The sequence below is a fragment of the Apium graveolens genome, chromosome 4, assembly GCF_009905375.1.
Source record: "Apium graveolens cultivar Ventura chromosome 4, ASM990537v1, whole genome shotgun sequence".
In the NCBI taxonomy this organism is placed as follows: domain Eukaryota; kingdom Viridiplantae; phylum Streptophyta; class Magnoliopsida; order Apiales; family Apiaceae; genus Apium; species Apium graveolens.
Genome location: NC_133650.1, coordinates 314370597 through 314385068, shown reverse-complemented (window position 1 = coordinate 314385068; position 14472 = coordinate 314370597). Strand labels below are relative to the sequence as shown.

The 14472-nt window shown below is 34.2% G+C and overlaps 3 protein-coding genes across 6 annotated transcripts; 2 read left to right on the top strand and 1 right to left on the bottom strand.

Moving 5' to 3' along the window:
- Window positions 1-1333: 1333 nt before the first annotated feature.
- Window positions 1334-2617, top strand: LOC141720234 (F-box/kelch-repeat protein At3g23880-like). The gene has a single exon (XM_074522582.1). The coding sequence runs from the start codon at window positions 1334-1336 to the stop codon at window positions 2615-2617; it is 1284 nt and encodes a 427-aa protein (XP_074378683.1).
- Window positions 2618-7766: 5149 nt separating this feature from the next.
- LOC141721832 (uncharacterized) lies at window positions 7767-10526 on the bottom strand. Its single transcript, XM_074524958.1, has 5 exons — window positions 10048-10526; window positions 8968-9783; window positions 8806-8885; window positions 8272-8343; window positions 7767-8183 (listed from the first exon to the last, which is right to left on the bottom strand). Exons 1-5 carry the CDS (start codon window positions 10378-10380, stop codon window positions 7931-7933), a joined length of 1554 nt encoding a protein of 517 aa, XP_074381059.1. The 5' UTR covers window positions 10381-10526; the 3' UTR covers window positions 7767-7930.
- Window positions 10527-11160: 634 nt separating this feature from the next.
- On the top strand, window positions 11161-14385 carry LOC141721831 (V-type proton ATPase subunit D). Of its 4 annotated transcripts, none has more exons than XM_074524956.1 (2): window positions 11161-11379; window positions 13338-14385. In XM_074524956.1, exon 2 carries the CDS (start codon window positions 13350-13352, stop codon window positions 14130-14132), a length of 783 nt encoding a protein of 260 aa, XP_074381057.1. In that variant the 5' UTR covers window positions 11161-11379; window positions 13338-13349; the 3' UTR covers window positions 14133-14385. The 4 variants fall into 4 exon arrangements, with proteins under 4 accessions (XP_074381057.1, XP_074381054.1, XP_074381058.1 ...); XM_074524953.1 differs by having other exon boundaries at window positions 11162-11379; window positions 13333-14385; XM_074524957.1 differs by having other exon boundaries at window positions 11163-11326.
- Window positions 14386-14472: the final 87 nt, after the last annotated feature.

Sequence of the window (14472 nt, the reverse complement as noted above, 5' to 3'; positions counted from 1 at the left end):
TTTTTTCCAACTTATTTTCATTTTTTCACTTTTTTTCTAAAGTTTTGATTTTAAAATATAAATTTTTAAATATTTTCTAATTTAAGATTCATGAACTAAGATAATTGTATTTAATAATTATTTGTTTTAATTCATTTAAGTAAAAAAACTTCTTAATTATAAGTAAATTTATCCAAACACTATTTATCAACTTATCACTTATTTCGCACTTAATCATTTTAAATAATAAGTTACTTATTTTAAAATTTCCCAAACGGGCACTTAAAATGAATAAGTTTCTTATAAATTATAAGTAGATAAATACTTAAAAGATACATACGTGTTTGGGAAAAGGTCAGATTTTTTTTTTACTAAACTGAAAAAAATAAATAAATTATAAATAAAATTATCATAATTCACGATTGTTATATTAGAAAAATAGTTTAGAACAAATTTTGTAAAACTAAAGTTAATAAAAAATAAAATTTCAAAATAAGAGGAGAAAATTATGTTGTTATTAATGTTAAACTTATCAGCTTATAAGTTGTAAATTCAACTGATAAGTTGGGTCGAGCAACACTCCAAAATAAGTTATTACTGACTTATAGGATATAAGTAACTTATAAGTTGATAGGGAAATATAACTTGTTTTTAGTAAATTTTTATTAAGTAGAAATATATAAATTGCAAACAAAATGGTAATATAATTAGACAAGTTTAGACGGATACTCCAATTTCAATTTTTTACGATTAATCTTTCACCGCAGTGAAAAAAATGGGTTACTGATGAGTACTTAGTAAGCTTACCAATTCCCAATGCACTTACTATTTCTTGCACAAGGGGAGAAGAAAGCCACCTTATTTTTTCCACAACTGCTTGCAATAATTAGATTGCACAATTTTACTCTTCTCTCAATACTCACTTTGGTAAAAAAATTCTCATTGCCGTTGTTAATTTTACTGAGTTTTATTGGTTTACATTGTTTTGTTAAACTAGTATTTATCGGAAAAATGACAAAAATAGCCCATTTTTGAAAAAATTTAACCAAAATAGTCATTCTGAAAAAAGTGACCAATTTTAGCCGATTGAATACTCCAATATCAGTTAGGTATCCCAATTTATATAAGATACTCTGCTGGTAGTTGGGTATTTCATATATACTCCACTGAGAGTTGGCATGTAAAGTGAATACTCCCCTGACTGTTGGTATCCCGTCGGCTAAAGTTGGTCAACTTTTCAAAAATCGGTCATTTTTGTTAATTTTGTATAAAAATAGGTTAAATTTGTCCTTCACCCTCTTTATCAAGTTTACGATTTTTTTTATTTGTGTTTGCATTTTAGGCACAGAACGACATGGGGAACAAGATGACAACAACAAATATAGGCGTTTTACCGGAAGAATTACTGACAGAAGTACTAGTTCAACTCCCTGTAAAAACAATAGGGGTATGTAAGTTGGTTTGTAAACCCTGGCTTTCACTTATTTCGAACCCTGATTTCATAAATTCTCACGTCCACTATGTCACTGACAATAATAATAATCCCACACTTCTTGACATTATCAGTCCTAATTTAAGTAATGTAGTACATAATGTGCCACGAGTAGTGCCGATTAACGGGGACATGCAGGCACTCCATGATATATTGCACAATATGTTTGCTCTTTTACGATCAATTGAAGAACGCTTGTATCGTTCCTGGATGCTTAATGATCGAGACGGACATGATTTGTCTAGCTGTAATGTACGCTTTGATCGTGTTGTTATTCCAAGTGTTTTTCGAGATTCTAGAGTTGTTGGTGCTAGTTGTTGTAATGGCATTGTATGTTTGACGGATGATGATGTTGTTTATTTATGGAATCCGTTGATTAGGAGGTGCAAAGAAGTTGGTGTTCCCGAATTGGATGTGGATAGTTCGAGTGGTGTGAGGATAGGGTTTGGTTATGATTCTGGCTGCAATGATTATAAGGTGTTTAGGACTTTTTGGGATGGGGATTTAGATAGTGTGACGTTAAAATTGCAGGTGTATTCGGTGAATGGTGATAGTTGGGGAGAATTTCGGGGTCCTGTTTGGGGAAAGGGAAACAATGTGGGGGAGGAGAAGCTCGAGGGAAATGATTTTGTTGTGGTGAAGGAGATACTGTATTTTAGTAGTTGGGATGAACAACATCTAATTGCATTTGATCTGCGTAAAGAGGTTATTGGACTAGTTCCATTCCCTAGCTTTGTGCTAAAGAAATGTTCGGATGTTTTGGATTTCAAGGATTCTATTGCTGTGGTTTTTAAATCGGTATCAGGAATTGATCTTTGGAAATTGAATGATAACGTTTGGGGACAGGTGTCTTCTTGGACCAAAATGTTCAGCATTGCACCCGATGATCCCCATCCCAAGTTGAAGATGTGGCTATCTTGTTATTTGGGTGCAGGGCAGTTTTTTGGAAGGAAGTTGCTTGATGGAAATGTATTCATGTTTAATGTTTTGTATGATTGTGAGAAGAAAGAGACCAAGTATTACGGAGTTGGAAAGGAAAACATTCTTGCAACTCTCAAATACAGGGAGACACTTGTTTCACTCGACGGGTTTCACCAAGTGGAGGAAAATGCCGACCAATATAGTCTCACTCAAGAAACAATCTAGAGGTAAATTCACAACATAAATTCATCTTTTGAATTAATAGTAGTTCCCAGAATTCTGCTTTTATTTCCTAATTATGTAAATTTTGTTTATACGCGCTGATTGAGAAACAAACTGGAGCAGTACTATATTAAAAACTGTATTAGGTATATTGTGCTTACAAGTTGTCGTGTTTTTGTCCATCTTTACTATTAGAATAAAGGTATGCTTTCTTACATTTAAAAACTTAAATCACGCCTGGCACAATCTTCCTGCTTCAAAGTTATCAAAGCTAGCAGTTGTGGTTTTTTTATCATCATGAGTTAAAAGCTCCTTCTATGTGTCTGCTGAGTCAATTTCTGCTAATTTTAGTTCTGAATGCAGATTTTGTTAAAATGATAACTATTAATGTTGATCACTATGAACTCCTTAAATGCAACTTATAACATTTGCGTAAAGGGTTAAATATCAAAGTGGTCACTCAACTGAATACCATATATCAGTTTCATCATCAAACTTAACGGGGTATCATTTGAATCACTAAAGTCATAATAAATATCAAATGAATACCTCAAAATAGGTGCTCGAGAATTAAAAATTATTTTATGGAGTTTTATACATGTTTCTTGAATCCTATTACAACCAAATAAAAAGTTATGAATTCCTATTATTTTAGATGATCTAGTGAGATTTTTAAAAATTTATCTACTAATTATTTTTATTTAAATAAGAGATTATAACTATAAAATTAAAAATAAATAGTATATCAATTTTTAAAAATCTCACTATATTATCAAAAATACTAGAATTCATACATTTTCATTTGGTTATAATAGAATTCAAGAAAAATATATAGAACTCTATAAAAATAATTTTTAATTCCCGAGCACCTATATTGAGGTATCCGTTCGATATTTATTATGACTTTAGTGATTCAAATGATATCCCGATAAATTTAATGATCAAACTGATATATGGCCTTCATTTGAGTGACCACTTTGATATTTAACCCAATTAACCCTTTGCGTAAATGATCTTAATTGTGACTAAGAAGACTTAAAGAGCTGAAGCTGTTTTGTGAAGAACGCTGCTTAGAACTGTTTACGTTCCTGAAGTGCATATTATTTGTGTTACGAATGATATGCATCAAACATCAACTAATTCCTATTAAATAAAGTGTAATGTGCACCTTCATTAGAGTTCGAGCCATGTAGTCATGAGCTGTTGTGAACTATACTGGTGTTGTTAACTCACATTTTACCATTTTGATTCTTATCGACTTTATATTTGAACAGTTTCAGTCTAGTATACCAGATAACAGCAATTTTAAACATCAGGATTGTTCCTCAATTGTTTATTTCTTGACGTATCTAATCTTTTGCAGGATTTCTTACATTAACCAGCCTCAGTGCAAGTGAAGTTTGATAACGGACGGTCTTGCTGCAATATTATATATCTTGCTTACTCGAAATTAAGAGGAAGAACGTAGTATCTGACATTTACTGCTAGTGTCTGTTGCCTGTGTTCGTCTCAGGTGGGACGTTTACTAAATCCTTATCTTTGCGATAGTCAGGTATGATGCTTATTAAGATTTCTGAAATGTCTTGGTTTGTTTGATGAGTAAAAACTCCTTTGTCTAATGCTTTTAGTTATGAAAGGGATATTAGCAACATGAAAGATGCAGAAGCTCTGTTTTTATTTCATGTTCAATAGAAGTGCATTGCTGAACTTGCATATTGGAAACATTCTCAGATTGAGTTTTGTGTAGTATACATTTTGATTAGCACACAAAATTTAGTATACACAGGAGATGTTCAAAAAATCAGAAGCCCGAAATCCGATCCGGAAAAAGCCTGGCCCGGTGCGGCCCGGTCCGCGGGTCTTAAATGGGCCTCCTTTTTATTCAAAAATCCGGCTGAAACCCGAAAAGCCCGGATAAAAGTCCGGATCGAAAAAAACCCGGATAAAAGTCCGGTTGGGCCCGGATAAAAACTCGGGCTTTTTGAAAAGCCCGATTAAAAAACCAATTTTTTATATAAAATTTGAAAATATACAATATTTTTTATGATTTTTATAATAATACATCATAATATTAGAAACAATTAAAGTATATATGATTATTTATATATTATATTAAAAATAATTATTTATTTGGTGTTTAAACTACTCTATCTGATATATCAAGATATTATTTTCTCCGGTATTAAACTACTCATAATTCGAGTTATAAAATATTAAAATATTTTTTTAATATATAAATAAAAAACCCGGATAAAACCCTGTTTGGCCCGATCCGGCCCGGCCCGCGGGCCTAAAACGGGCCTTATATTTCTTAGGAAGCCCGCCCCGGCCCAACCCGATTTTTATAAAAACCCGGCCCGATACATTTTAAAAAACGAGTTTTTTAAAGGCCGAATAAAGCCCGACCCGACAAATTTTTTGTGCAATCTCTACTATACACACACAGTACATGTCCACAAGACCACAATGAACATCAAATGCTGGTGCCATTGGTTATAATTTGTAGTTTTTTACTCCTTTTTGTATCATTTCGGGATCAGCCTGGTAAAAATATTTTTTATTTACAAAAATATTATTTATCAATTCTTTTTTACAAAAATACGGTTTTTTGCAACTTGATTCAAGATGCAACCTTTGACGAATTTCTGCAATTTCATGCAATCTCGTGTAACAAAAAAAATCGATTCAAATACTGTATGTCTGCTTAGTTTTGGTTGATTCCGTATTTTAGTAAAAAGAATCAGAAAATAGTAATATTTAAAAAAAATAATTAAAAAATTAATACTTTTAATAATTTCTCTAATTTTAACTATGTGATAGCCAAAAAACTTAAATTTCAAGGGGTAAGAAAAATGGGTTATTTTCGAAACCGATGGGTTGAAATTAAAAATTACACCTAAGCAGCGACTCATTTCCTCATTAATGTGACCATTCAACTTCGGTAGATTGAAAGATTTATACACTCCACTTTGACGCATTGTTCTTTGCGCTTTTTCCAGGCACTTCTTATAATAGTGGCAATACCGTGTTGTTCTAGTTACTAGGTTCGATATTTTTTTTATAAAAAAGAACTCTGCTCAGCTGAGGCATTTCAGACATGGTAAAGAAGGTAGCAAATGTCGGCGTCTTACCGGAAGAATTGCTGACAGAAGTACTTGTTCGACTCCCTGTAAAAACAATACTTGTCTGTAAGTCAGTTTCTAAACTCTGGCTTTCTCTTATTTCAGACCCTACTTTCATAAAATTAGGGGCGGATCCAGGAATTATATTCCGGGACATCGACCATATTTTGTGAAATACACCCTTATATTTTTGAATTTTCGGGGTCACTTTCATATATTTTCAAAAAATTTAATGATAAAAAAAGGTAAAATTTTGTTTTATGAGGACACGTGTCCCCCGTGACCCTTAGTAGATCCGCCCCTGCTGATAAAATCACATCTCCACCATGTCATCGATAATAATAATAATAATCCCACGCTACTCGACATTCTCGATCCTTCGAAAGTTAATCCAAGTAATGTAGTACATAATGTGCCAGAAGTAGTGTCCTTTAACGGAGAGATGCTAGCGCTCACTGATAGGCTCACTGATAGGTTGCATAATATAGAGGCTGGTTTTCTTTCATGCATACGAAAATTACATGTTATCGATGATTTTGTACGTGGGAATATGCATGCTTTATCCAGCTGGCCTGTTCATGTTGTGATGCCACGTGTTTTTGGAAATTCTCGAGTTGTTGGTACTACTTGTTGTAATGGCATTATATGTTTGACGGATGATAGTGTTGTTTATCTATGGAATCCGTCGATTAGGAGGTACAAAGAAGTCCGTGTTCCAGAATTGGATGTGTCTAGTTCAAGTGGTGTTAGGATAGGGTTTGGTTATGATTCTTCGTCTAATGACTACAAGGTGTTTAGGACTATATGTGATATGAATCTTGGCAGTGTGCCGTTAAAATTGCAGGTGTATTCAGTATAGTTGGAGAGAATTTCAGGGTCCTGTTTGGGGAAAGGAATTGGAGGAGGAGAAATTCCAGAGAAATGAGTACACTGTTGTTAACGGGATACTGTATTTTAGTCACGGGGAGGAACAACAGTTAATCTCATTTGATTTGCATAAAGAGGTTTTTCAACTAGTTCCATTCCCAGGCTTTGTTCAAAGAAAGTAATCCGATGTTTTGGATTTTAAGGGTTCTGTTGCTATGGCTTTTGAATCTGTACCAGGAGTTGATCTTTGGACATTGGATGATGATGGTTCTGGAGAAGTGTCTTCTTGGACGAAAATGTTCAGTATTGAGACTGATCTCGAGTTGGATATGTGGCTATCTTGTTATTTGGGTGCTGGACAGTTTTATGTAAAGAAGCTGATGAATCGAAATGTGTTTGTGTACAATTTACGGTATGACTATGAGAAGAAAGAGACTGAGTATCATGGACTTGGAGAAGACAACAGTCTTGCAACTCTTAAATACATTGAGACACTTGTTTCACTCGACGGGTTTCATCAAGTGGAGGAAAATGCCAACTAATTCTGCCTTACTGGAGAATAAATCTATAGGTAAATTCACAACACATTCATATCTTTCAAGTTATTTATAGTTGGTGATGCAAGATATCTTACAGTGACCAGCATCATGGCTAGCGAAGCTTGATTACCGAAGGTGTTGCTGCAATCTTTCTTTTTTTTGGCTTCTCCATGTTTAAGAGGAAGATCCTAGTGTCTTAAATTTAATACCTGTGCCTTCAGGGCTGTATTGTTCTAAATGAGAAGTTCACTAAATCTATATCTTTTGCGGATGTTGCTTATTTAAATTTCTTAAATGCTGTGGCTTCTAGACCAGTAAAGCTCTTCTAAGTTTCTGAGATGTAATTATGTATCGGAGATATAATTATGTACTGGAGATTTGTAACATGTTTGTGTTTCATGTCATTGCTCTTAAGCAGCCAAGTACAGAATATAACAGTTGCACAGAAATTGCTAAATGCAAAGACTAAAGATTGTAGATGACTAAATCTTTACTATGAAAACGAGCTGATTATGATGTGAATCAAAGGACTTGCTTCTAATATAGTAGAATCAGCACGCAACTAAAGATTTAATATGACTAAATCTTTACTCGCGAAGCAGAATTTATAATCTTGACAACAGCTTAAAAAGATCTTTAAAACTTAAACTTTTGACAACAGCATTCTTCATCAGTAATGCACAAACAACAGCAAGGAATGCAAATAATTATTTTACAAACTTAACAATAATAATATGTATTAGTAGCATGGCTGCTAGCCTACTGTAGTATAATAGTTTTAAGAGGATCTACCAGTATGGTCTGCTGCTATATGCAACGCGATTGCTGTTCAGGGGAGTTGAAATTGCTTGCTTGCTTGGGACATGACAAGAAGCAAAGAGATTCGGGTGACAATTTTGATCATCATCTTCATCAAATGTTTCCCATCTTTTTGGACTCTGCTTCTTCTCCCTGGCACCGGTTTTCATCTCTGCAACATGATCCTTGAACTCTTTTCGGACAACATCCAACACAACATCACCATACCGATCACACCACGACCTGACTCAGACAAAGAGCAACAATTTATAACAGTTGTAAGGGAAGAGATTTCGATTTGAAGAGGTAAAAAGGTAAGCTTCCTTCTTACCTGGGAAAAAAATTCTTTAAGTCTGCCTTGTCAACCGGGAGCCTAGTTGAAATAATCTCAATTTGGTCATTCCTATAGTTGTTGCATCACAAGCATTAGTAAAGCAAAGGCTAAATAGACAAGTGAAGCGTGGAGATAATATGATTTGCTTACATAAACTGGTCATTCCTATAGTTGTTGCATCACAAGCATTAGTAAAAAAAGGCTAAATAGACAAGTGAAGCGTGGAGATAATATGATTTGCTTACATAAACTGGTCATTCCTATAGTTGTTGCATCACAAGCATTAGTAAAAAAAGGCTAAATAGACAAGTGAAGCGTGGAGATTATATGATTTGCTTACATAAACTGGTCATTCCTATAGTTGTTGCATCACAAGCATTAGTAAAGAAAAGGCTAAGTAGACAAGTGAAGCGTGGAGATAATATAATTTGCTTACATTAACTGGTCATTCCTATAGTTGTTGCATCACAGCATTAGTTAAAAATAGGCTAAATAGACAAGTGAAGCGCGGAGATAATATGATTTGCTTACGTTAACTGAGCATTAGGATTTGTGGTGCCAAGTTCCTTTTGAATCCGCAATAGCTCCTTTCTGATTTTGTCCCCAAGAACCTACAATGATTAAATTCGAGATTAAAACAAGTTTGGAACTCATGAACCAGTCCAGTTACAAAAAGGTTGAAATTATTATCACCTTATCGACAAAAAAATCAGAGGGTGAACCATCAGAATGCAGCTTCTTCTTTATTTGCTTAGTATCAGGTCCTTCTCCAATCGAACTCTCGACTAGCTTCCCTAAATAACCTTCACCATCAGATCTTTCATTGAGTGCCAAAGGCGCTGTTTCATCTTCAGAAGGCTCACTCTTCTTCCATTTCTTGAAACCATCAAATCCCCATTGTTTCTTCCCCGATTTAGGCTCTTTCTCCTCTACGACATTGCCACCATTGTCAACACTGCCTTGTCCATCTCTTTGAAACAATGTCCTAAATGGCTTCTTCTTCGCTTTAGAACCTCCACTTTTCGCGACTTCTTCAGGCAAACTCTCTGAAGCCATTAGAATAGACCGAGTTTCACTCTCTTTCTCCCTCATTTGACAATTCCAAAAAGGATTCTCTTGTGAGATCCTCATTTCATTCTTAACAGAACCAAATTTCTGATCAATTGATTCGAAATTCTCTTTATCGAGATCACGAACTCCCTTATCTTCCTTAAACTTCGCATTTTTCTGCGGTGACACAAAGCTAAGCACAGATGCAGCTCCTTTGATATGCTTAATTGCTGATCCATGTTTCAATTTGCTCTCCAAATTTATTTTTTCTTTACTAATCACGCAATTTTCATCCTTCAAGTCAATCGATGACCATTCCTCTTCAGATATCTCTTTCGGTTTTCCAGCAATCACATGTCGTGCCTCAATCACAGCTCCTTGTACAGCTAGTCTCTGTAACAAAGGCCTTTTCGACGAATGATACTCCTCCTCAGATATACATTGCGCATACAGCAACTCCTATACCACATAACCACAACAACAATTTACAACTACAAAAAATTACGAGTCCGAGTCTCAGTCTAGACATGTGTGCGTGCCTTTAAAAAAAGGTACACAACTTTAAAAGAAAAAATTAGGAATAATTAAACGGACTAACCTGCAAAAAAATCAAAACTATAAAAGAATTATGTGTTCGAGTCTCAGTAGAGACACGTGCGTGCCATCAAAAAAAATTATACAACTATAATGAAAAAATTCAAAGTAATAATTGAATGGACTAACCTGCAAAAAGACGAGCTTATCTTTCAAAATCAACGCGTGTTCATGATCAAGAGGAGAAGCAATAAGAGTATCAAGAAGATGAGTCCGAAAAGCAGAAACCTCTTCTTCAGGGACAATACCTTCTTTACACAAGCCCATCAATTTCAATATTTGGTGAAACGAGTTTTGCTGCCATTTCAAATTCTCGGATTGATGTTCCGATAACTTCTGCTCAGCAGCTGCTATCGCGGGAAGTCTCTTTTTCTTAAAAGAGAACGGAAGAATGTTCTTGCAAATAGATGTGATCGAGTCATGGAGTGATGAGTAGTAGGCTGGTGTGTAAGAATACACCATTTTGGGAGCTAGATCTTTGGTTTCGAAAAGAGGGGGTTTCGAATATTCGATGTGTTTGGAATTTGTTTGTGTTGTTTTTGAGTATTGAAAATTTGAAATGATCTGTTGAGTTGAGGTGATACTTTGTGTGTTTGATTTTGAATTTTGTGTGGTCTTGAGTAAGAAGTAGCCGTTGGTTTCTCTATTCTGATAGAAAAAATAAAAGGTTTTACATTTTTCAAAATGTCACTGTCTTTTTTTTCTTTTTTCTTTTTTAATTTTTCTAATATTCAAAAGAAGACTAGTAGATTAAAGGCTTTATCATTATGATTTTTTAATGTTACAAAAATTTATATATACCTTAATAATAATTTGATATTGTTCTTTATAATCTATTTAATTAATTACATTTCTATTATTTCCAAACTCAATAAAAAAACTATTTTTAGCTAGAATTATATTTAGTCCTCATTTTTTATGTCGTAATTACTTTACAATGTATGCCTATGATAATCAGCGAAAAATATCTCCATACATATTTTTTTTAATAAGTAACATACATAATTTATGAGCAACACCCTAATTATTATATATATATATATATTTTTAATATGTCTAAAATTACAATTTCTTATATAGAATTATGTATTTAATCGATTTTCAGTAAATCAGAAATCGATATCTCAACTGAATATTTTCTTTTTTATAGTCACTTTTTCCTCATGACCAAGCCCAAAACCCAGCCCATTAAGAAAGCCCAATACCCAAATTAAGAACAAACAACAAAATTGCATAAGATAATTTAGGCAATGATTAATACACAACATAAGTAGGCACGGATTGTCTCAACCATGTGTGTGTCACTGCCAGGAGTTTGATCTTTCATTCATACCCCTCTGTATCTATCTATCAATCTATACATACATCTCTCTCTCTCTCTCGTATTTATCTCTCTCGATCTCTACAGGTAGGGTTTCATTTTAGATCGTTCTTTCATATCTCAGATCTACAATACTTCAGGTATATATATCTATTATTTATATTTATTTATTTAATTTAATTTAATATGATTTAAGTGATTTTTATTAATGTTATGATTTTAGTGCTTGATCTTGATTTGTTTTGTGTTTGTGATTATGTGTATTGATTCTCATTGTATGTAATTAGGTATTTTTAAATGAATTAGATGTTTTGTTGTGTTTGCGGTTATTAGTTTGGAAAAGTGAAATTTGTTGTGGAGTTAGGGTGTACTGTTTTACGGATGGTAGGTATGGTAGTTATACGGAAACTTAGGTATGTGTAGGAGTGTGTGGTGTAAACTCGAAGAAGTAGATGGTTTCATGATTATGATCGGTTTGGTTGGGAAGTATGGGATGAAATGTTTGTGAGCGAGCGAGGATTAAGTGTATGACTAGTGTGACATGAATTGTGGTTTCCATTGTGAATTCGAAACGTGTGTGTGAGAGATCCTATGGCTTTGTGTTGGTAATTAAATGAAGAATATTGAAGAAGAAAAAGAAGATAATTTGTTGGTGATTAAATGAAAAATTTTGAACAAAATTTAGGGGTAGAAGAGAATCATGTAAGAGGGACACGACGACACGTAAAGATGAAAAATTGCAGTTTTTTAGGAGGCTTATGAATGAACGAGTAACACGGAAATAGCATTTATTTTTAAATTGGTGATATTGACCTTACTGGATTGACAAGAATGAAGTGGAGGAAAGAAAATTTTAAATATTAACATACAAAATAGTACACTTATTATTTTATATTTATCCGATTTCATTCCTTCTAACTCCAACCAAACAGAGCGTCAGTGTTAGTAATATGTGTTTCATGGACATGTATGCGTATGCACGTGAATTTTTTGTGGAAGATATGCACAAAAATTGACATCATTGTAGCTTTTTGGGAATGTTAGCCATGAAATGAAAGAAAATTTGTCATGGACTGACTAGGCAATATGATTTTGTTAAATTTATTAAATAGTTTCTGTGAATGTTTGAGTACAACTCCGATGCTGATATTTGGTAGTTTAAGAACATTCTTATCTGTCGTCTCTTCTTGAAGATTAGCAAAATGGGTGTCTTGAAGGATAGCCATATTGGTTGGTGTTCCAACAGATATATTTGGAAAAACAAAGATATTTTGTAACATCTGATCTGATTGAAAGTATAGCTTACATCTAAAGACCATGATCATTGAGGCTATCTTCTAATTTGATCGAAAGTGTACCTTACTTGTACAGGCCATGATCATTGAGAGGCTATCCTCAAGTTTACTTGGCCACTTTGGACAAAAAAGGCTTAAAGTTACATATTAAAGTGAGACTAGCAATCAGTTTTGCAGTTACTAGGATCGTAACAGTTCCTTTTGCTTTTTGGGTATTAAATTTTAATTTTCATTGTTTCTGTTGTTAGAGTTTGATGTTTTTTTAGCAAAAGATTATTTTTTTGCTCCAAGAACTAATCAAGATGTTTTGATTTGTTTTTTTTTATTGCTAAATATTGAATTCCATGTGTTATTTCTGGTTATCACACTCTATGTTACTTGGACTCGAGTACAGAGTGTCGCAACCGGCACTACAGAAATTTCAGTGCCGGTCTCGGAATTTCTAATAAGTACACATGATTTGGTAAAGGACTTCGCTTATTTCGTATGGTTGTTTTTATGAACCTATTATATTGAAACTCTAATATCATTATGTGGCATATTCTTTGTCTCTTTTTATTTTTTCTCCTTTCTCCTTTCTTTCTTAAACTCTTTTTGTTGTGTGTCCTAAATTGATCTCAGTGTGGTCTTTTAGTTGGTCACGGCATGTCAATAAGTAAGTGTTGTGTCCAAGTGTTCAAGGGTAAGACACTAGTGAAGTGACCGAAACCAAAGAGTCTTAGTAACTTAAATTACACTACTCACACATTTGTCGGCATATTAAAAAATGGTCTCTAGCTAACTAACTTTTCTGGACAGGTTAGACATTTGGCAATATGGCTGGTCAGAATCAACGCCTGAATGTTGTTCCTACTGTTACAGTGCTCGGAGTTATCAAAGCTCGCCTTATTGGTGCCACAAGAGGTCATGCTCTTCTGAAGAAGAAGAGTGATGCTTTAACAGTGCAGTTCCGTCAGATTCTAAAAAAGATTGTCGCTACAAAGGAGGAAATGGGAACAATCATGAAATCTTCTTCTTTTGCTTTAACAGAAGCTAAATATGTTGCTGGAGAAAACGTCAAACATATTGTCCTAGAAAATGTTCAAAATGCATCAATTAAAATTCGATCACGTCAAGAGAATGTTGCAGGTGTGAAACTCCCCAAGTTCGAGCATTTTACTGATGGAGAGACAAAGAATGACTTGACTGGACTGGCAAGAGGTGGCCAACAGGTGCAAGCTTGTCGTGTTGCCTACGTGAGAGCCATTGAAGTTCTTGTAGAGCTAGCTTCCCTTCAAACATCATTCTTGACACTTGATGAGGCAATTAAAACCACAAATCGCAGGGTTAATGCATTGGAGAGCGTTGTGAAGCCTAGGTTAGAGAACACTATAACTTACATCAAGGGGGAGCTGGATGAGTTGGAAAGAGAGGACTTTTTTAGGCTGAAGAAAATTCAGGCTTTTAAGAAAAGGGAGATTCAAAGACAGCTTGAGGCTGCCAGAAAGTTTGCAGAAGATCAGGCTGTTGAGAAGGTTTCGTTGCAGAAAGGAATTTCAACTAATGCTGCACATAACTTGTTGGCTGCAACTATGAAAGACGATGATATAATCTTCTGATGTGGAGGCTAGCTTATTTGTTTCCTAGTGTTGTAAGACGTTCATTTTGCTTGTCCTGCGTAAATTTTCTTTTATGGTCAATTACATGTTCTGTTTCTATAATAAAATTGTGAAGTTATTCTAAATATTGTATCATGACGGTAATAATTTGTAATGTGGCTAGAACAAGTACTGTTGGCCCTTTATCAAGGATTTTTCCCATTTTGGGATTCTATTATAAGTGAGGCATGGAACTTCACCTTGTTTTGTAGAATGTCGGTTTCCTTTACTTTTCAATTCATTCCTGCTGCAACGATCTTCTTTGTGCTGCCAGTATGCTGCAGTAGCAGGTCTATGCCAT

Coding starts and splice junctions, on each gene's coding strand:
- LOC141720234 (XM_074522582.1), top strand. CDS start 1,334: ATGGGGAACAAGATGACAACAACAAATATAGGCGTTTTACCGGAAGAA.
- LOC141721832 (XM_074524958.1), bottom strand. CDS start 10,380: ATGGTGTATTCTTACACACCAGCCTACTACTCATCACTCCATGACTCG. Junction 9,784..10,047: donor ATAAGCTCGTCTTTTTGCAG/GTTAGTCCATTC, acceptor TATGTGGTATAG/GAGTTGCTGTATGCGCAATG. Junction 8,344..8,805: donor AATCCTAATGCTCAGTTAAC/GTAAGCAAATCA, acceptor CAACAACTATAG/GAATGACCAAATTGAGATTA.
- LOC141721831 (XM_074524956.1), top strand. CDS start 13,350: ATGGCTGGTCAGAATCAACGCCTGAATGTTGTTCCTACTGTTACAGTG.